Source organism: Scylla paramamosain, chromosome 36 (assembly GCF_035594125.1).
Source record: "Scylla paramamosain isolate STU-SP2022 chromosome 36, ASM3559412v1, whole genome shotgun sequence".
In the NCBI taxonomy this organism is placed as follows: domain Eukaryota; kingdom Metazoa; phylum Arthropoda; class Malacostraca; order Decapoda; family Portunidae; genus Scylla; species Scylla paramamosain.
Window position 1 is genome coordinate 6,072,092 of NC_087186.1, and position 22,987 is coordinate 6,095,078.

The 22,987-nt window shown below is 40.5% G+C and overlaps 1 protein-coding gene across 13 annotated transcripts in view; it reads left to right on the forward strand.

The window, feature by feature from the left end:
- LOC135090744 (nitric oxide synthase-like protein) overlaps positions 1–22,164 on the forward strand; it is a 158,033-nt gene extending 135,869 nt beyond the window's left edge. For 7 of the 13 annotated variants that reach the window (XM_063987770.1, XM_063987765.1, XM_063987768.1 and 4 more), the window contains exons 6-28: positions 1,680–1,771; positions 2,398–2,539; positions 2,946–3,085; positions 3,323–3,497; positions 3,814–3,915; positions 4,235–4,530; positions 5,068–5,212; positions 5,520–5,624; positions 6,347–6,388; positions 6,753–6,823; positions 8,766–8,801; positions 10,693–10,854; positions 11,294–11,468; positions 12,817–12,952; positions 13,162–13,240; positions 13,675–13,883; positions 14,013–14,182; positions 14,472–14,682; positions 15,072–15,159; positions 16,522–16,646; positions 17,133–17,281; positions 17,784–17,975; positions 18,406–22,164. In XM_063987770.1, coding sequence (XP_063843840.1) covers positions 1,680–1,771; positions 2,398–2,539; positions 2,946–3,085; positions 3,323–3,497; positions 3,814–3,915; positions 4,235–4,530; positions 5,068–5,212; positions 5,520–5,624; positions 6,347–6,388; positions 6,753–6,823; positions 8,766–8,801; positions 10,693–10,854; positions 11,294–11,468; positions 12,817–12,952; positions 13,162–13,240; positions 13,675–13,883; positions 14,013–14,182; positions 14,472–14,682; positions 15,072–15,159; positions 16,522–16,646; positions 17,133–17,281; positions 17,784–17,975; positions 18,406–18,654 — 3,291 coding nt within the window. In that variant the 3' untranslated portion in view covers positions 18,655–22,164. The remainder of the gene's footprint in view (positions 1–1,679; positions 1,772–2,397; positions 2,540–2,945; positions 3,086–3,322; positions 3,498–3,813; positions 3,916–4,234; positions 4,531–5,067; positions 5,213–5,519; positions 5,625–6,346; positions 6,389–6,752; positions 6,824–8,765; positions 8,802–10,692; positions 10,855–11,293; positions 11,469–12,816; positions 12,953–13,161; positions 13,241–13,674; positions 13,884–14,012; positions 14,183–14,471; positions 14,683–15,071; positions 15,160–16,521; positions 16,647–17,132; positions 17,282–17,783; positions 17,976–18,405) is intronic. The other 6 variants (XM_063987771.1, XM_063987772.1, XM_063987773.1 and 3 more) reach the window with 6 other exon arrangements.
- Positions 22,165–22,987: the final 823 nt, after the last annotated feature.

Here is a 22,987-nt window from a genome sequence, read left to right on the forward strand (position 1 = left end):
GAAATAAACAATTATACTATACTAGGAAAAATGTCACAACCCTCTAATAATGATGTAGAAGTTTATAAAGAAGTGTCATACAAACTATCTCCCCCAACTTACCTTCCCAGCGAAAAAAGGGAAAAAGAAAGAAAGGAATATGCTAATGGAGAAATATGCAAGGAAAGTTATTTTTTTGGATGGGAAAATCGCACGGCTTCTCTTCTTCCGCTTCGCCAATAATAAAGTTATGCTTCCTTGAGAAATTTGAGAAGCAGGTATTAGAAAAGTAAATTTTGAAAAAAAAAAAAAAAGTAAGCTGGCCTTGCAATGCTCCCACACTACAACCACTACCCAGTCCATCTTCTGATCTAATATTACCACCGCTTCTTACCATCGCGTAGGATTCCCCGCTGACCAAGACCAAGTGGCCATAACGCCTGCTGTTCTTGAGGCAGACATACGCGAGGAGCGTGAGTGAAGGGAGTTATTTAGGGCCTGAAAAATGAAGGTATCGAAGGAATTAAATGAATTGTGAGTTTTGGATAATAAGAGAAAAGGAGAAGGAAGAAAAGAAAGAACATGTTTGAAAATAAAAAATGTTGAGGGAACGAAAAGAACAGTTTGTTTCGGATAATGAGACAAAAAGAGAGGAAAGAGAAGGAAGAACGTGTTTGAAAATAAAAATATGGAGAAAACGAAAAGAACAGCATACGTTTCTTTTTGGAAAGTTGTAATATAAATAAAATAATAAAGCAAACAAGGGCCAGAGTGTGAGAAGAGAGACGTCGGCTAAACTGAGAGAAAAGAACAAGAGAAAGAACCTTTTTGAAAATAAGAATGTTGAGAGAACGAAAAGAAAAACGTGTAATTTTTGGACAGTGAGAATAGGAAAGGAGAGAGAAAAGACAAGGGTCAGGGAGTGATAAGGGACACGTCAGGCTAAACTGGGAGTGGTAGTGATGCTGATGATGATAATGGTGATGATGGTGGCGGACAAGGAGGGAGGCTGAGACACGTAGCCGGTTAAAGTAAACATCCTCCCTTGAGAGTTAATTACGAGCCACAGCTGACCTTAACATACCTGAAGGAGGCCAGGGAGGGAATATTTAAAGTCTGCCTCGCCTTCACCTCATTGCGGAGGGCTTGTTATTTCACGCTTTGTTCTCTTATCAGTTTTCATAAGCCACAGATGAGTAGACAGGTTCCAATGTGTGTTTTGCCCACTGATAATGCGTTATTCTTATTAGTCTGTTACCACAATCCCTGAAAACTAAAGCACCTGCCACTAGAGCCTTTTAGACGTCGTGTGATACCCTGTGGACAGTTTGCGAGTATGGTGCCCTGTGGACAGTTTGCGAGTATGGTTAGAAGACGAACATTTGCTAACACGTGTTTGTCTTCGTTGTATTTATCAGCGGACACCATGAATACAAACCTCTCAAAATACAACGGTAATTTTTCTTTGGTTTCAGTAGTCGTGAGCTGTTTTGTGTATGTATAGGTTAAAATCACACACACACACACACACACACACAGCTTTATTTTGTCGCCATTGCGGAAGCTATAAGGGAGACAAGGTGATCGCACTAAAACGCAAAACTCACACTTAAAATGAAGAACCAGGTGTGTGTTAAAGATGATCAGTGCAGGTGTGTGTGGCAGATGAGCAGGTGTATTACAGGTGTCGTATGTTGCAGGTGTTTGACGCTCGCTACGTCACCACAGCAAGCGGCATGTTTGAGGCGCTGTGCAACCACATCAAGTATGGCACCAACAAGGGGAACCTCAGGTGGGTCTCTCTCTCTCTCTCTCTCTCTCTCTCTCTCTCTCTCTCTCTCTCTCTCTCTCTCTCTCTCTCTCTCTCTCTCTCTGTTAAAGCTTCACAAGTCTCAGTTGGTCCTTAGATATGGTGGGTAACTTAATTGTAGCACATTGTATTATTCACTGGGCTCAAAATGACAAGTCTGATGTGATGTGAATGAATATGTAATGTGAGTATGTAATGTGACTTAGAATTATTCATCTCATGCATGTCTAGGTATTCCACTGCTCTTTTCGCTCTTAAATCTCTATCTCCATCTATTTCTTCTCCTCCTTGCCTCACTTTCATTCTTTTTTTCATTCATATTTCCTCGTTTCTCCCTGTTTACTCATTGCCCTTCTTTCCTTTCTCTCCCTCATACCTTTTGCTTTCCGTCACATCTCCCACCCACAATTTTCCTAACTCCTTCCTCTTTCCTCACCACCACATCTTATGTCTCTCCCTCATATACCCCACCCTCCTTTCACACCTCATCCTTATAATTTATCTTATACACCTCAGCATATCATCTTTCATCTAACACGCCATACACTAATACTAACACAGCTTGCCTTCCTCGCACTTTCCTCACATCCTTACACTTCCTCCTCCAGGTCGGCCATCACCATCTTCCCCCAGCGGACAGACGGCAAGCATGACTTCCGTGTGTGGAACTCCCAACTGATCAGCTATGCAGGGTACAAGCAGGAGGACGGCACCGTGGTGGGCGACCCCGCCAATGTGGAGTTTACTGAGGTGATTATTGAAGTCTTTTACATGTATTTGTGAGTTGGCCTTGTATTGTACTGTGGGCCTTTTTTTATTTCAAGAGTTCTTTTTTTTTTTCTCTCATTTGTTATTTTGATATTTTTATTATATATAATTTTTTTTTAATATAAAGGTATATATGACAATAATGTCCAACCTGTTTCAACCAAAATAATAATGCTGTTTGGATCTTCTTGTTTTGTTCTCATGCCTACACAATTCAAATTTACTTCATTTATGTTTCTGCATTATAATTGTCTTTCCAAACTGACTAAGACAAAGGAAGAAAGGAATCCATTGTAACCCGTATCCTTATTTTCCCCCACACCACCACCACCACCAGACATACCGCACAGATCACCTCACACCTTCTCTAACCCAAATGTTTTCACAGGTGTGTCAGAGGCTGGGGTGGCGGGGCAAGGGAGGGCGTTGGGATGTGCTGCCCCTCGTGCTGTCAGCCAATGGACATGACCCAGAGTGGTTTGACATCCCTCCAGACCTCATCCTGACTGTCCCCATCACGCACCCTGAGTAAGTGTGAGGGAGTGGTGCTTAAGTTGTTGCTGTCCAGTAATCTCTTTTGGGAACACTATACATGTACAGACAAGTGAGGGAGTGACAGAGTATATACAGTGCGCAGGTGTAAAGAGCAAAATAGGGAGTAACTAAATGAATTAGAGTTTTGTAGGAGAACACTAGTAAACAAAACAAGGTACCATATGACATTGTGTAACCCTCCTCCTCCTCTTCCTCCTCCTCCTCCTGCAGATACAAGTGGTTTGAGGAACTGGAACTGCAGTGGTATGGCCTCCCAGCAGTGGCTTCCCTTCTGTTTGACTGTGGGGGATTGGAGTTCCCTGCAGCTCCCTTCAATGGCTGGTACATGGTGTCGGAGATCGGCACTCGGGACTTGTGTGACAGCCATCGCTACAATATTATGGAGGTGAGAGGTGGCGTGTGTGAAGGGAGGAGGCGACAGATTCATGCCTTACATTTGTTCACAGAAGAGGAAGTGTAAGGTTATGTAAATTCGAAAGAAACTTGCCAAATAATTCCCAGGACTGTTTAGAGATCAAGGCTAGTTTTTTCTAAGAATGAATTAATAGATATTGCACATAGGAAAAAATCAAACATTTAATTTAGATTACTGTATGTTGCTGAAAAGAAATAGAAATTGATGCACTGACAGAGAGAGAGAGAGAGAGAGAGAGAGAGAGAGTGTACACACACACACATTTACTCTTCTTTTTTCCTCCCAGACGGTGGGGAAGAGGATGGGGTTGGACACACGAAGCCCCACCAACCTCTGGAAGGACAAGGTCTTGGTTGAGGTCAACATTGCTGTCCTCCATTCCTTCCAGGTCAGAGGTCAACATTGATACAAATAATGGTTGTTGAATTAGTTTATCTTTAGTGATTGTATGTTATTTCTATTCTTATTTCTGATAAGGTTTCCATTCCTATCACAAATAAATCTGTATTTTTTCCATGAGTATATGGTGCAGACTAGTGATTGTATATTAATAATTATTATGAGTAATTGTATAGTGAGACTCGAATGATGTGGTTTGATCCTACATGTTCATTATCATCCAATGAGAATGTCGCACCTTCCACTGCTGCTGAGGAACTGCACTGCTACTGACCTACCTGCATGACCTGACCACATTGATCTTACAGAGCCTTAACGTGACCATCGTGGACCACCACTCAGCAGCAGAGTCCTTCATGAAGCACTTTGAAAACGAACAGAAGCTGCGAGGTGGGTGTCCTGCTGACTGGGTGTGGATCGTGCCACCGCTGTCTGGCTCCATCACACCTGTCTTCCACCAGGAGATGACAGTCTACTACCTCAAGCCCTCCTATGAGTACCAGGACCCCGCCTGGAAGACACACGTCTGGAAGAAGAACAAGGATGTCAATCGTAACTCCATCAGGAGAACGAAGCGCAAGTTCCGTTTCAAGGAGATTGCAAGGTGAGGTGCTGCAGAGTGTTTGGTGTCCACACTGCGAGACTCAGCTTTTTAGAAGTATGGAACTTTTTGATTAACACAAGGAGGAGAAAAGAGGGATATTAAAAGACGAGATGAAATCCAGTGAGTGGCCAAGATGTTCTTTGTAATAAAGTCGTGTAGCAACTGTTGAAAGGCTGTCCTCTGACCAATGACTGTAACCATTTGTTTATTTTCCTTGTGTGTGTGAGAGGGATGGGAATGCATGTGCAGGAAGGTATGTATTCACCCATTTTTGTTTTTACAGGATTCAGTCAAGCTTATTTTGTCCCATCTTTTAATACCAGTCATATTTTGCATTAAGTATGCATACATTTTGGACACATACCATTTCCTCTGAAAACAGACTCCATTGATCTGTTGCTTCATGTGGAAAACTGTGTTTGAACTTCTTGTTTGTATATTCTTTTATATGTAGATTAGTTTATTATTTATCTATGTATCTCTCCTTTTTTTTTTAATTATTCATCATTTTAATTTTTCCCTTTTCCGTAATCCCAGAGCTGTGAAGTTCACCAGCAAACTGTTTGGCAAGGCACTGTCCAAGAGAATCAAGGCCACCATCCTGTACGCCACTGAGACGGGCAAGTCAGAGATGTATGCCAAGAAGTTGGGCGAGATTTTTGGCCACACTTTCAATGCTCAGGTCTGAGGGCTGGATTTGTGGTTTACACACACACACACACACATCAGTGATGGCACTATAAACACTTTAAATGATCACGTATCTGTGTATCATAAAGGAAAATTCTTCACATTATCTGATCCCTAGAGCAAAACCAGAGAGCTGGTGATATTTTTTATTGCTTATTTTTGAGATAATGGTTTTGTGAGAATGAATATTTGCATGCACTGTGCTGTCTTGTATGTCTATTTGAATCTGAATCATTATGGTGTTAAAAAAGAGGTCACAAGCAAAGAGAGCAATGATACCTTCTGTTCCTCACACTCAGGTATGCTGCATGGCAGACTACGACCTCATCAACATAGAACACGAGACCCTGGTGTTGGTGGTGACCTCAACATTTGGCAATGGAGACCCTCCTGAGAATGGGGAGGTAGGACAGTGCAGCACCGGGCCAAGGAGTAACCTTTGGTGACCAGCTGGAGTCTGTTGAATGAAATGACAATGCATGGATCATAACCTTGACCCGAGTGGCATTATTTGTTTAATCTTTGCACAGATTAGATTTTTTGAAAAATCCATCTTCTTTGTGACAGTCTCTCTTAAGACTAGGGTTACTGTCAGTCTACATAATGTATTATCACTGTTATTGCATCATTAATTTTAAAGGTTCTTAGATGTTCTTGAAGTAGTTTGAATTCCTTAACCTAATTACTTGTTTGAAAAACCAGTGTAATTGGTTCCCACCTTGCTGTCCCTTGATAGCTGTAGTTTGTAGTACAGTCCTGTGACCCTCTCATGTCTGCATTTAGATACATAGGTTTGTCATTCACACACAAGCTGGAAATAGAACTGCATCACCAAAGCAGACAAGATTCTCCTGCCCTGCTGTCCCTCACCACAAGACTTGAGTTTTCTGCCTTGTGTGTGCAAGACAAAACTAACTATTAACAGACTAGAGAGAATGGAGAACTTCTGAATGTGTATGTACCACCTGCCCCAAAAGGTGTTCCTAGACCCACCTGGCACCATATAATACCCATGTAGCATGGTGCATAACCACAGCATTTGTTTTTACCCACAGCAGTACTGTTTCTTTTAGTGCAGTGCATGACACCTGTTGATCCTCCTATTTTGTCTGTCCTCTCTCTTCAGGAATTCATCAGAAAACTCGTATACAAGTACAAGCCTAAAAAGGTATATCCAGTTTATTTACCACTGTTGTCAATGCTTTGCTGCTCTCACTGTCTCTGTCGTTCATAACATTAATTGGGTGCAACCTTCTCCTGCCCAAGAGTTCTGAGTCTGTTGTTTGAATGTTACTACTCCAATAACAAACCTGAAACCTTGATTACTACTCACTTACCATGAAGAGAGAATCTTGCATCAGAATAAAAATGTGTACTAGGAAAAGTAATGTTTGCCACCAATGTATGACAACTAACACTGCATGTTCATTTCCTGCATAACCGCAAGCATGTATTGTTCCCCATATGTGAAAATTTTTTTGTTGAATTATAGGCTTTCTCATGCATTCTCTTACTCTATTCCTCCTTGACAGGACTTTGCCAAGAACCTGTACGCCATGAAGGTCAGCGGAACAGCGGCAGACATTGACGACATTACCAGCAGGTGAGTAACTCTGCTTCTGTAGCAGTGCTTTACAGGGAATGGGATTACACTCTTGGGGTCTTGTCTCGGTCACTCTTTTAGTCAACCATTGCTCTCAACTCATTAATACTTGTACCATTTACCCTTATCCAGATCATTCCACATCTATCTATCTATATACCAGGTCAGCAATCCCACACAGGATGGCCCAGACAAAGCACCACGCACTAACACACATATCATTCACATCCTTAGCCCCACTGGTCCACACAAGAAAGGGATGGTCTCATGAACCACTGTGCTACACACCAGGAGCTTAAGTATAGTGCAGCTGGCCATACACAACCATAGCAAGATCCAACAGCATGCGCTGGCTTATCCCTGCCCTTTTTTTTTTTTTTTTTTTTTTTTTGTGTGTGTGTGTGTGTGTGTGTGTGTGTGTGTTTTCTTTCACACACCCAAGCACATTCATAGTCATTCCTTTCTTTACTTTGCTGTTGTCTTTGCATTTCTTCATTTTCCTCTCTTCATTATCTCATCACAATATCTTCTTTCCTAACTCCCCTATCTCTTCACCCTTCCTTCATTCTCCTGTTTACTTTTTTCTTATTTTTCTCCCTTTCCCTTCTTCTTATTTTTCTCCCTTTCCCTTCTTATCTCATCTGTCTGCTCTATTTTCTCTGCTCATTCATATTCATGTAATCTTGTACCAGTTACATAAATGGAGTGACTGTCTGACAACTTCATTTACAGTTCCTGTTCCCTGGAAGTGATCAGAGTAATGGTTGGAAAATACTGTATGAGGTGTTTGTATCATGTGAATTTTGCTTCTAGAATTTTCTTTCAGAATCTTAATGGGAATCTTTCTTACAGCAATATTTTCAGATAGGATTTTCTCTGGACGATCTAGTTTTCCTGTACAGGTTTACATACAGCATAATACTGTCGTGTGCTTTACTTAATTGTGAAACTTTGATGTCATTGTGTCTCCTTGAGTATTATAGTTGTCTGAAGCTTATTGTGTTCTATTGATCTACTGTTCAGTTTTTCCTCTTCATCAGTTGATGTGTTGGCATAGGTGTGTTTGTTGTGTGGTACTGAAGGCCTTTTTTTGCATAATGATATATATGCAGTGTGTTTGTATATGTGGACATTTACATACTACTCACATGTATGTATATGTGGACATGTACATACTACTCACACATATAATGGTGATAAAACGTTTGTAATGAATGATGATGCGGGTGCTGCCTCAGTCCTGGGTCTGGCTTGTCTCAGTGTGGCTGCCTGTCTCTCTTGCAGTGTGTGGCTGTCAGTAAGAATGTTCAGGCTGTTAACTGAACCCCATACAGTTATATTTTGAAGATGAGGATCAGTATGGCAAATTAACATTTCAAAATAAGCTGATATCTTCATTTTGGGAATATATATATATATATATATATATATATATATATATATATATATATATATATATATATATATATATATATATATATATATATATATATATATATATATATATATATATATATATATATATATATATATATATATATATATATATATATATATATATATATATATATATATATATATATATATATATATATATATATATATATTTATTTTATTTTTTTTTATTTTTTATTTTTTTTTTATTTATTTATTTATTTATTTTTTTTTTTTTTTTTTTTTTCTCCCAGTGAAGGTCTTTTAGAATTTTTTAAATCTATCAACAAATTCCAGTCCCCATAGCTTAGCTTCTACAATGATATAAACAGATATGGTGAAGTGTTAGAACTGTTAGAACCTGTAAGGTGAGTTAGTGGAATGTTGAAGAAAAAGAGTGCAGTCCCCTTGTGGTGGTGGTGGTGGTGGTGGGAGAGTTTCTAGTGTTGTTGAGGGGTACAGTCACCTGCAATAGCTTTCATTTTGTTTTTTGCTTGTCTCTTGGTAGTACCTCCTATTGGCAGGACTACTCAGCCCACAAGAGGTGAGTGGGTACACTGTGTGTTAGTAGGTTACTGCCTGAACAACCTTCCCTCTCCTTCCTCACATTCCTACTTAACATTTTCACTCCCCTGATGCCAGTCTACTAATCTGTACAAAATACATATTTCTCTAGAACCCCTAATATTCAGGAAAGTAGTCTGGTTTTTACTGATTAAAAAAAAAAATCCTGCAAAACATATAAAAAAGTTCCTGTAAAACAATGATGTTAGTAAAACTGATTAGTGTTGCCAGACAAATTGAGAACTATCATTTGCCCAGTAAGGTGTCTCTCTCTTGCCTGCAGGAAAACCAGCAGTCCAGCATTGCCAGTAATTCTGTAATCAGCAAGATTGTTTATCCCAGAAAATCTAATAACTAATAAGTATCTTATTCACATCATTAGAATTTGATGTAAAGTCTTTCACAATGACCCAGACTTAGCCTCCCCATCCACTCCCCTGTGTGTATACTCTCTGTGCCTGGTTATGTATGCACTGAGTTGTACTTTGCTTAGCACTTCACACTCAAGTTAGGATGCATCTTTTATGCCCAAACAGTTCACACATTTAGTTACTTTGAAGGTCTTCCCCTAAGTAAGTTTGTGGCAGTGTTGGTGTTAGAGGAGAGGCAAGCTATTGGTAACAGCAGCATGAAACCTTTCAAATATTGTTTGTTTATTTTCCAGTATAGTCAGTCACCTTATGAAAAAGTGTCTTGAAAATACCACTTTATAGTTATCAAAAATACATTTGTGTCTAAAATAGTGGGAAAGTGACAAGTGTAGAAACAAGGTAATGAAATATGGCATCAAGCTATCCTTCAAGGTGACTGACTGTCTGCACCTTTCATTCTTTTCTCTCAATGAAGTATGTTGCATTGGCCACTTGTACACATCCCAAAGGCAGCTGCAGTATCTCAAGCCAGCCGTTTTGCTCCCTGCCACACACTTGGCATTGGTAGCCGGGAGGACCGGCTCAGGGACATGTCTGGTCTCCTAAGGGTAGTCACTGTACTGCTTCTAGTTGACAGTCCTCACAGTATAATGTGTAGGTGCCTCACAGTACCACTAGTTGCAGGAAGTATCTTGTTACAGTATTTTGCAGCAGAAGTAATGAGTATTTGAGCCTTTATATATTGTTCCTGTAGGTACAGAATACAGAGTCCTCCTCACACCTTGGATGTTCTCTTCCCTAGCAGCAAGTGAAACATTCTGACCACAGCACACCCACATGTCCCACCTGTAGGACACAAAGTAACTTGTATCTCCATGTGATAGTTTACTATACCAGTTGCCATGACCCTAAGGTATCTTGTGAATAATTTTGGATCTTCAGCACATACACTCCATCTTACATAATCTTCAAGAAAAGACACATATTAATATGGTGCCTATAGGCTTGGCGATCAAACTGAAATACTAAAAACATATTCTTCAATCTGATATGTACAGAGGCCATTCACACTCCATTCCCATCTGCTACATGCCTGGTGGAATGGACAGTAGCATACAATATACAAAAGATCAACATGCATACAAAGAAATTAAAAGTATGCAGAGGACATGATACAGAAAGTTTCCCTCGACACCAAAATTTCACAAGGCCAGTAATTCCCACCATCTCTGGTTTTTATCCCTTCCATGCACACCTTTGCCTCACAACCCTTCACCCCTTGCACTCTCCCATAACACCCTCCCTTCCATTCGCCAGTTACCACTTCATACCCTTTTACACACCACTTATTTTTTTTTTTTGTCCCTCCTTGCACACATCCTTGTCTCACACCCACACACCACCCTGCAGCACACCCTCAAACACCAGCATTTGTTTACATTTTCCATATCCTCCTCCTCCCACACAGTAGCAGTTCTCTAATCTTGCTCTGTCCAACAGCATGCACCGGAGTCTGTCCTTCATGCGGATGAACAGCCTCACGGAAGGTGCTGGTGTCTCCTCTGTGGCTCAGGAAAATGGGGTCGCAAACACTAATTTCCGAAGCTCCATCACATCTGATATCATGTCTGAGAATAATTTTGGGGCGCTCAGCAACGTACGGTGAGTGAGTGACTGAGTGAGTGAGAGTGAGTGAGTGAGTGAGTGAGAGGATGAAATGTTGGAGAATAGTTTTGGGTGCCACAGTAATGTTTGGTGAGTCAGTGAGAGGCTAAGAAAGGGAGTTAGGTATTGTTGTGTTATCTGGTTCTGTGTAATGTTGCTGTGAAATGTTATGATTATGTGAAATTCTACTTGATTTTAATGTTGTATTGCTAACATGCTGTTTTAGTTCAAATTTGAATGTTTTGTTTGAATTTCTCTCTCTCTCTCTCTCTCTCTCTCTCTCTCTCTCTCTCTCTCTCTCTCTCTCTCTCTCTCTCTCTCTCTCTCTCTCTCTCTCTCCATAGTAACTCTGTCTCCTGAAGTATTGAAATAAAGTATCAACTGACATAGGCATAAGTTTTGAAATGGCTGCCTCATATTTTCTTTTCCCTGCCAGCTTTGCTGTGTTTGCTCTCGGGTCCAGCGCTTATCCAAACTTTTGTGCATTTGGAAAGTATGTGGACAACCTTCTGGCTGAGCTTGGTGGGGAGCGGCTGATGAAGCTGACCTGCGGTGATGAGCTGGCCGGCCAGGAGCAAGCCTTCAAGCAGTGGGCAGCAGAGGTGTTCAATGTGAGTATAGTGAGAGCAAGGGCTTATTTTAGAATGCAACATAAAGGTCAGCTTTGTACTTCTCCATTTTTGTAATTCAAAAGAAACAATGTTTTAGAATGTTCTTGTTCTAGCAACTCAGGTTAGTGTAATGTAAACTTTTCCTCTTTAAGCATTGTAAAATTGGTTGAAGCAACCAGTAAGGAGGTATGGTACATACACTGCTCTATAGCACCAGCCTGGCACAGATTGTTCTGTGTAAGAGCTTAGGCAACTTATAGAAGCCCATAATATTCACTTGTATACTTTCCTTTGACAACCACATCTAGGGTACTATCAGAAAAGTGAGTGCATGTTCATGAGTAACTTTTTCTTGCTTACTCTCAGCCACAGTATTAATATTCCGCTTCCCTCGGCCATTTGCAATAGTATTAATCTCCCCCATTCCCATGAGTGTGTTAAAACTGTGGCAAGAGGGGCAGGATTGGGTAGAAAAGTGTCAACTCATTGGGGTGAGAGACAGGACACCTTTAGCCTTCCCTTCGTATTTTTTGGGAGAAACAATGCAATAATTTATCAGTTTTTATAGAAGGAAATGCATTTTTAATAGTGAAAAATAGTGAAAAACATTTCATTGTGTAAATGGATGTGTTTGTAATGTTTCTGTAGACGGTGTTCCCATGTGGGACCTTCCATGGGCCTCCCGCTGCCAGCCCGGTGTGAGTTACCAGAGAGAGAGAGAGAGAGTATGGTATGCATTTCCTTGGATAACGCACACACACGCACACACACACGCACACACGCACACGCACACACACACACACACACACACACACACACACACACACACACACACACACACACTGCCTGTAAAAGTGAGCAGTGTGTGTGGAAAAACGTGATAGTGAGTGTTACTGGGAAACATTAGACAATGGTGTATATAAATGCATACACCATCCAGCTTGGCATGACTGGCAACTCATACTGGCAGGCCTAGCCAGCTTCTGGGACCCCCATGAGTGATCTTCAAGGTCACCGACATATCTGATTTTTTAAATTTGCTATTTACTTGTAGATCATCAACTTTGTGCATTATTTTACATTATATAAAGCATATTAGTGAAAATGTAAGTGAAGAATGCATTCGTTGTCTCATTTCTCTGAATTATTGGTTTGAAAGGACTACCAGCATTAATCTTGGCCACCGTGGTGAACCCTGGGCAAAGGAATGGGATGGGGTTGTTCTCACCTACTCCAGCCCTGTGGGTGAGGTCAGGGATGGGACGGGGAAGGGGAAATTTAATAATACTATGGCTGTAGGTCTCATACACTTAAAGTGTACAAGTATATACATGTTTCTGTTTCACAGGTTGGGTGCGAGACTTTCTGCCTGGACGATGATGTAGCCATGAAGGAGGCCACCGCCGCTCTCAAGACAGAAGCGGCAGCAACAGCAGACAAGATCAAGCTGTACCCATGCAATCTCAATGACAATGTAGCTCTTGGTGAGTCCCATGGCTCACCTGTTATTACTGGTTCATGCATTTGTCTTCTTGCATTTTATTATCAAGCTCATAATGTCTCTTTTGATTCCAGATGATTGTATTTTCTTTTAATTTATGAGATATTGTTTGTATGCATCACTTATGACATATTGATCTTCCTGAAGTATATTGTGTGTGTGTGTGTGTGTGTGTGTGTTTGTGTGTTTCAGGCTTGTCCCGTGCTCATGGCAAGAGGGTGCGGTCGTGTGAAGTGTTGGCCTCAAGGAATTTGCACGGAGAAAATACCAGGTGAGACATTTGTTTCACTTCATGTGACAGCTACGTGTGGTTGTCCCAAGCAATGACATGCAAGGCCTGGTGGATCTCGTGGCCTTAAATCTAATTAATGTATGGACTAATGAACTGCTTTGCACTAAGAGCTCTGCAAAAAAAAAAAAAAAAAAAAAATGGACTGGGAATGTGATAGGTGGAGGTAGTTGGGAGATGTTGCTTCTTTGTCCACAACAGTAGAGTGCAACCTCACTACTTTGGGATATTTTATGTACATATTACAAGCTTATTGAACTTACCTATTTAACTGATAGGTTATGTATTCATTTAGATACACTCATACAATTACTTATGTGTTCCTTGTGAGTAAAATAGTAACTACTTACTCATAAAAATCATCACCATCATCATATGGAAGGAACTGAGCCCCTTCTGCTGCTTCTCCTGACCAGCAGTGGCAGTGGCAGCCGGGGAACCCAGCAGGTGATCCTGAGCACCAGCAGCACCAATGAGCTGCACTACCAGCCCGGGGACCATGTGGCCATCCTGCCAGCCAACAGGAAGGAGCTGGTGGAGGCTGTGCTGTCCCGCCTGCAGCAGTGTCCAGACCCAGACCAGCCCATCCAAGTCCTGCTGCTGAAGGAGTTACACTCCATCAATGGTAAGCATCACCAGGTCTTGCCATGTGTATATACAGCTGTCAGACATGGTGGACAAGTGTGTGTAGATATATGGATGGCTGGATGGGGGAAGTGAATGCTCACACATCAATGTTATCTTTCACTCTCAGGCATAACACAGACGTGGGAGCCACACGAGAGGCTTCCATCGGCCAGTGTAAGAGAACTGCTGACCCGTTACCTGGACATCACCACGCCACCCACATCAAATTTCCTCCATGTGCTTGCAGAGTATGCACACGACAATGATGAGCGCACTCGCCTTGACCAGCTGGCCACGGTACACAGCCTGCTTTCCCTCCACCCTCCCTTCTTAACCTTCATGAGTTAACATCACTCAAGTTTTCATTATCAGTTCCTCCACCAATGGCTGGAATCAGTTGCCTTACTCAGACAGCTTGTCTCACTACTACATTTTTGTGCTATGTAGCAAATGTGAACTTTGAATAGCTACGATTTATTTCTATTTCATCCCTGTTTCTTCAACATTATTTAGCACAACAAAAGTAAATTAATAGTTTTGTTAATTACCATGCTTAAACAACCTTCCTTGCTATGCTTTCCCTCAGGACCCTCATGAGTATGAGGAGTGGAAGCATTTCCGATACCCACACTTGAGTGAAGTTCTGGAGGAGTTCCCCAGTGTGAATCTCGATGCTGGTCTGCTGCTCACCCACCTGCCACTCTTGGGCCCAAGGTTCTATTCCATCAGCTCCTCTCCTGATGCTCACCCAGGCGAGGTCCATGTGACTGTGGCTATCGTACAGTACCACACAGAAGGTACACTGATGCTCACCACTGTACTCCTGGTCCTGGTTCAAGTCACACTGGTTCTTGTCTCACTCACTCATATTGCATCCTGACATGTTAAGGTTTAAAAAGAGATTGGAAGGATTAGGTTCTCAAACAAAATGGAGGATGTAGGAACATATTTAGTTATTAAGTTGTGAATGTGGAATTAATAGGAAGCTTTAAGAGAATGTTAGACATATTTGAGTAGGAATGATAGGTGGGAATAGCTATGAAAGAAAAATATAGGGACTTCTATGTAGCCTATAGGCTTAGTGGCTTCTTGCAGCTTCACTTATTTTAGTACCATGTTCTCCAGAGAAAGAACAAGCTTGCATAAGGACAGCAAGCTAATGTGCTAATATATTTCACCCTCACAGGGGGAAAGGGTCCACTGCACTATGGTGTGTGCTCCAATTTCCTGAAGGAAGTGTCACCTGGGGATCATGTGGAGCTCTTTGTCAGAAGGTGAGGCACTTGTATTATTTATATTGGTGAAGGGAGTGAGTAATAAGAAAGAAAGTAACTTTATTGTCATGGTGAATATATATACAACATGAAAATCTTTATGTAGAGCTCATCCATGTGATTACAAAAGAGAGAATAAAATAAAACTCATAAAAGAAAAAAAGGAGAGAGAGATGTCAGTTTGAGGTTAAAGATTTAGTTTTATACTCATTGGGGTAAAAAATTCTTAAATCTACTTGCATGCATCATGGGCAGTGCTGACTATTGCCTGATCTCAGAAACTTGTACTGGCAATGCAATGGATGCTGAGCATCATTCATAATTTTTCTCACTTGTTTTACTGCCATTATATTGTATACCTCACCTAAAGGTTTAGTTCCAGCCTACCAGTGGTCTTTACAATTTTCTTAAATTTATTTTTGTCTTTACATCTCAAAGTTCCATACCAGATTGGAACTGAGAAGCACAAGATTGATTGAATTACTGCCTTATAAAACAGAGATAATAGTAACTTGTCTATGTGAACATTCTTCAGCACTCTTAGAAAATTAATACACTGTTGACACCTGTTGTACAGTTTTAGTGTATTGAGGAGATCCTGTTAGTTTGTCATCAATTACTACACCTAGATATTTATATTCTTTTACTCTTTCAACTTGTTCATTAGCTATGACAGGTGGATCTTCCTAGCTATGACAGGTGGATCTGGAAGAAAGTTATTTGCCATAAAATCAATTACCATTTCTTTCATTTTGTTTACATTTAGTTATAAGTAGTATTGTTAGGCCATATAACTAAGTAGTATTGTTAGGCCATGATACAAAGTCATCAACTTGAGCCACAAACTTATGTGAATTATCTTTCCTAATTTTACCTGTTATTGCAGTGTTGTCTGCATATTTTAATATGGAACAGCCAGGATATTTGCTTCTACAGTTATTTGTATACACCATAAACAGTAGTGGAGCTGGAACACATCCCTAAGGTGCCCCAGTATTCATGATAGCAAAATCAGAATGTGAATGTGTGAATATTTGTGGAAGTGTTTGCCTTGACTTAGTTACTCCACTTTTTTTGGGGGGACAGCCTTGGTATGTATATGTATGCACATATATTTATATCTATATAATCTATAATATCCTGTGAAAGCTAGTCTGGTTAACCAAGTTCATTGGTTTCATAGGGGTTAACATTTTAGATACACAAGTAATCTTGAGTTTCATTACAAAAGAAAAACATGGAAAGCTCCCTTGATCAACTACATAGATGTTACATGTGCACTGACCTGCCATAAGAATGTCTGGAGCAGGACTAGGAAATGTTACTTCTTTATTCTCCTTGCTGACCAATCATTGTTGCCAGCGCACCAAGCTTCCACCTGCCACGAGACCCCACCGTGCCCATCATCATGGTGGGACCAGGCACAGGTGTGGCACCCTTCCGAGGCTTCTGGCACCACCGCCACCATGCCATACTCCACAAAAAAAGTAAGAGTTGAGTGAAAAATTTGTAAGATTTGCTTGAAGAGTGTGAGTATTGGGTGGTATCTTCGATGTTTTGTGCCTTTTGGAATTTGTTCCAAAAAAGTATTTGTTGATCAACAAATTCTGCACAGGTGTCTCCATAACCATTGTCTTGTCTTCTCATTCTTCTCTCACATAGTTCTCTCATTTCCTCCACTGGAGTATCCTCACTCCTTATTTTTTAGAAGATTTGGTCAAATGATGCATGATAGTTAGGGTGGAATAAGATATGAACCCATGTCTCTATAATATTTCTCACTTTTAAACACTTATGATTGATAGGTAAAGAAACTACATAATTCAACCCAGCTTGCCTGTAAGGATTAAATTTTTTAAAGTTAAATGCATGTTCTGACTTGAGAAATATTTTTAAGCAAGGTAGATTCCTTTAACATTGTCACAAGTGAGAGATCATCATTTGTAACAAACCTGAATGTCGGTGCCACACAGTCCCAGAGAAGGTGAGCCAGATGACCCTCTTCTTTGGCTGCCGAACACGGGAGATGGATCTTTATTCTGAAGAGAAGGAGATGATGAAGGCATGTGGCGTGCTCACCCACACCCACCTGGCACTCTCCCGGGAGCCCACACTGCCCAAGGTGAGTCTTGCCCCCAGATCTCAGCAGTGAACTCAGATTTAGCGTTTTAAAAATTTTGTAAAGTTTATTTATTATTTTTTCCTGCTGTATTTTAATATTTTTTTATGCAAGTATAATATGTAGTTTGTCACCAGATGTGATTTTTCTGGTGTAGTTCAGGATTTTGTATTCTCTGCAGATTGCATGTACAAAAATTTGTTGGTGCCTTCATCACATATAGTTACCATCTGCCACTTGAATTCTCTTTTCCTTGCTCTTCTGTATATGTTCATGTGTCACAGGAGATGACAAAATTAGACAAATCCAAAATCTTCCTTTCATAATTCCACCCAAAAATACAACCATTAATTTACTGTTAAGGAGAGCTGCGAGTGCAAGATAGTTACTCGCCATGATCAGCACAGCTAACCAATATCTCAACATGACTGCTAGCCAGTGAGAAGGACAGTCAGTGCGTGAAGCAGTAATGGAATACTGAGAGTGATAACATCCTTTCCTGCAGACCTATGTCCAGGACCTGCTGGTGGAGGTGGGGGGAGAGGTGTACCGAAGAGTGGTGCTGGAGAAAGGTCACTTCTATGTGTGTGGGGACTGTACCATGGCTGAGTGTGTCTACCAGAAACTGAAGGCCATTGTGCAGGAACATGGCCGCTTCTCTGATCAAGAGGTGGAGAACTTTATGCTGCAGATGAGGGTGAGGCATCACTTGTGTCTTGTTTGGGGTTTGGGATCTGCTTGTTTGCATTTACCTTTTTGTATTTGTACAGGACTGAGTCTTCCTCATTATGTCCCATTTTTAAACAAAATTATAGTTTTACTTTAAATTTGTTTAGATATGTACATTGTTTATGCACCATTTCCTTTAATAATACACAACATTGATTTATTGTTCTGCTTTGGAAGACTATTTGTATACATCCTTAGCACTTCTTGTCAAGTTGTTTGCTGTTTCCCCATAATGCTGACTTGGATTGAACATGTTGCTAATTGAGCTGTAAGTGATCATCAAGGCCCTTGTGGATTTTGGTTTGCCTCAGCTGTCCTTTCACCACACTTCCATGTAGTAGGATGAATAATAGTGATGCCCCAGAGATGCAAGACATTGACTCAGCATATTTTGCCAGGATGAAAATCGGTATCACGAGGACATTTTTGGCATCACGCTGCGGACCGAGGAGATTCATCGCCAGAAGAGAGAGAGTGCCAGGGTGCGGATGTCCTCTGTGGCACAGCAGGGGCCGCCCACCCCAACCCAAGCCCCAGCCAGTGCTCCCAGCCTGCCCACACCACCACCCAGACCCAACACACAGCCCACTCTGCCCACTCAGCCCACCTCTCAGGAGGATCATGAGGCCTCCCTCCCCAACGAATAGGGAAGCCCTCGAGGGCCGATCAGCCTCTCCAATACCTGTTTCTCCACCACTCTGAAGCGGTTATCAAAAGCGTTTGTTAATTACTTACCAAGCAGTATTAAGCCCACCTAAGTCCGTAAGTGGAACACATTCTGGTGGGTTGTTGGTCTTTGGAAAGGGTGAAAGGCAGTTATGTAAATATTTCAAGTAACAATTTGACATGTGATACTGTGACAGTGAATTTAGTTACAAAAGACACATTTGAATTCAAAGTTTTTCTTTTATAATCAAGTGATACACTTATCTCTTAATCTACATCCTGTCTTGCATCTTGTTCCCTCCAGAGGCTCCCTCCAAGGGATTGGCTGTGACACTAGGATCCCCATCTGTGCTATTCTGTACTTCTTGAGATTTCCTGTTCATCTTTCTCTTTTTCTTATCTGCTGAAAATTCATTGTCCTCAACAAACTTTCTTGATGCCATGTAACCGCCTTTTCTCAGGAAAAAATGTTACTTTTACCTTCCCCACTCTGACTTTCATTTCCCTTCTTACTCCTCCAATAAGCACTACAGTGGTAATTATTCTACTTGAATTTCCCATTCCATTCTGATTTACAGCACTGATTTTCATTTATTTTTCCTGCTTAACTTAGCACAAGTGTAAACTGTTGCTGCTTTTGCTGCATGCACATCATTTATTTTCTACTTCTGTGGGCCGCTAACAGCTGGCCATGTCTCTGTGGGCCACTGGGCCACCTAATTATCTTCACTAGAAGTCTTAATAGTAACTGCTGATGGCTTTAGTGCCCTCACACTTATGAAAATTATACTAATGGCATGTGCCACTTGAAGGTGGGAGTGAATGATCCTGCTGCCTTACAAAACAAGTAGAGTCACTACCAGACATTAACTAAGTAACAAGTCTGGTGAAAGTGGATTCAAAAGGCTATGCATAATACAGGTTTCCGTTAATGGCTCTTACATATACAGTGGCAGTAACAATACTGCCTCTGCAGAACCACCAGTACCAGTGTGGTGTTGGGTGCCCACTACCCACACATTAGAAACACCCTTAGCTATGTCTCACTTTTTCCTTTCTTTATTTTTGCATTTTGTTGTCATATTCAAGCCATAGCTGTCAATGTCCTCCACCCTATCACAGTCTTAGGCTGAAAAGACATGTAATCTTGCCAGCAAAGTGTTCCCTTATGGATTTAAGAAAGGCAGTGAATGACGGCAAGAATTCCTGTCTCTAGCTGCAGGAGAAGCTATTGGAGATGCTGATCAGCACTCGACAGTTCCCACAAACAGTGAGTCAGTTCTCTGGGCTCACATGACTGTCTAGAGGATACAAACGAATATTCAAAATAATTATTGTTTACCATGATTTCCAGTAGATTATGCATTGCCTAATATATATACTATATATATAATATATATACATATACATAATATATGAATATATTTGTGAGTTTAAGAATTGGTTGTGCCTTACTTGTTTGATTTGTGGTAATGTTTTAAGGGAATGCATGTGATAGTGAGAGCAAGAGAGAGAGAGAGAGAGAGAGAGAGAGAGAGAGAGAGAGAGAGAGAGAGAGAGAGAGAGAGAGAGAGAGAGAGTGTAGATATAGAGCTGTGAGAAAGGTGACCACTACCCTTTGTTCAAAAGTATCTTGCCTTAAGGGAGGTGCACTTCTGGGGATACTTTGTCTCCAAACGGCCCCATAAAAGACAAGTCAGTATTTTGTCGCGTCCATTGAGGACTTTGTTAGTCTGCTTGCTGTCTGGGGGCCGTATTTGTCTGGTAGATTTGTTAAGGCCAAGTTTGGCTGTTGATGGCTGTGTGGAAGAAAATGTCAAGGTTTCTTGTTGTTTGTTGTACATGTGTTATGAAATTTGAGAAAAATGTAGTTTGAAAGGACAGTCATGTCTGATTATAGTGTGGAGTGTTTTCTCTCTGTCATCCAGGGCTGGGCTAACTAAACTATGTAATCAAGTTGATGATTTAGGGTGAAGTTCCTTCCAAGTTATTAATTTACAAACTTTTAGCATTATATATGATTTACCCTGTGTTTGTATGAGTAATTTTTTTTATTGATTATTTCATTAATAATTTCTGGAAGAATCATCAATTTATTATTATTATTGACATTTAACATGTGCATTCAAGATGCTAACTTGGTTGTCATTTTAAACTAAAATCAAAGCATTAATTACATTTAAATTAACATGTGACCTTTGATTTAGCCAATACTCATAGTGAAGGCTGGCCCAGCTTTCACAGAACTTTATAAAATTTTGCCATAATGCAGTGACAATATGATAATAGCCAGATGGGAATATTTATACATTATGGCATAATAAGACTTGTTAATGGATTTGGTATTACAAGACTTTACTATGACATGATGTATATTGTTTTGTTTGGCAATAATTCGTGCTGATGAGTTGAGTGAACCCACCAGCGACACTTAATAGTCATAAAGACACAGGTGTGATGGGCGCACTGGGTGACAGGTGTTGAGTGCGTCGGGCCACACGGTCACCTGTCCACAGCTCGTGTATTTCCTGTATATATATTTTCTGGTAACGTCTTGTGCAACACTTTCATAATTCAGTTAATCTTTCAGTGTTAGTGATGACTTAGGGTAAGGTAATGAGTAATATTGCACTGGAAAGTTGACAGTGTTCATGAATAATGTTTCAAAGGATTTATATTTGTTAAGAGACATATCAGGGCATTTCCTAGATAATTTCTAAGGAAAGACTGTAGGTTACTAATGTACAGAATTTGCAGTATCCCAATTGATTCTTATCTAATTCTCACACAGTAATATCACGATTGTTAATGATATGTAAGATAGTTCTGATATTTGCCTGCCATCCTGCCTGCACTCACTCAAAACTCTGTTATCAAATGCAAACACTTAACATTAAAGTTCTCATTTATTTTATGAACACAATTGTTCTGACATAACCAAACCCGACACTTCCCTCAAAACACAGCGTCCCAGTAGCTAACACTTGTATTGTAATGTTGAAGAGAAAACTTTGTCCAGGTGAATTGTTATTTATAATTAATAGTGGAATTAAGAGACCAAGTTAATCGGTGTGTGATCTTGGACATTTGGCCCCCAGTGTTGTTGCTGCAGCCTGGGGAGTGACATGGTACCACAATGTAGCTAGTATCATCTAATGTTTAAGAATGATGTTTTCTTTTGATAAATAGTTGTAGTCTTGATATTTATGCATACTGTTCATGCACTTCACTGCACACATGAGCCTGCTTGTTGAACCATTTTTGCTGTATTTTTTTTTGTTGGTGGTTGTTACAATTGACGATACTGACTTTACAGATTTTGGTGTCGCTCATTTCAGCATAATGAGACCCACTAGGGTTACTGTTCACCTGCAGGTCCATGTCATATTAATGTTAATAATGTTAGCACAAATTATCTACTTTATATCCATTTTAATTGAAGGTTGTGTGCCTCCTGGCTTAAATTGACATCATAAAAGTCATTATTAATGCATCTTTATTTGAATCTCCACAAAATATCGTGACAAGCATGATACATCATCAAAGGGAGATGTGAAAAAAATAAGATAAAATACTGCAATGAATAATGTAAGTTTGGAAGTTGGTACTAAACCAGCTTGGTGGATCTGAACCTCTGATCCAGTAAATGCCAAACAGAACTTTTACCAACTGTATAATGAGATTCCTTCTCTGGTACGTAGAACACAACTGTACACCTCTTAGCTGGGTTGAAAGTTCACTGCACTGATATTGCCTGTGTGTTATGGGAAGTGACAGAGGAAGTCAGCCCTAGGGGGTAGGGAGTCATTTTTTTTTTTTTTTTTTTACGTAGGAGGACACCAGCCAAGGGCAGCAAAAATACAAAAAAAAAAAAAAGCCCACTTAGATGCCAGTCCCCAACAGGGTCTGAAGCAGTAGTAAAAAATTGAAGGATGAGTGTCTTGAAACCTCCCTCTTGAAGGAATTCAAGTCATAGGAAGATGGAAATACAGAAACAGGCAGGGAGTTACAGAGTTTACCAGAGAAAGGGATGAATGACTGAGAATACTGGTTAACTCTTGCACTAGAGAGGTGGACAGAATAGGGATGAGAGAAAGAAGAAAGTCTTGTGCAGCAAGGCTGTGGGAGGAGGGGAGGTGTGCAATTAGCAAGATCAGAAGAGCAGTTAGCATGAAAATAGCAGTAGAAGACAGCTAGAGATGCAACTTTACAGCAATGAGAAAGAGGCTGAAGACAGTCACTTAGAGGAGAGGAGTTGATGAGACAAAAAGCTTTTGATTCCATCCTGTCTAAAAGAGTGGTATGAGTAGAACC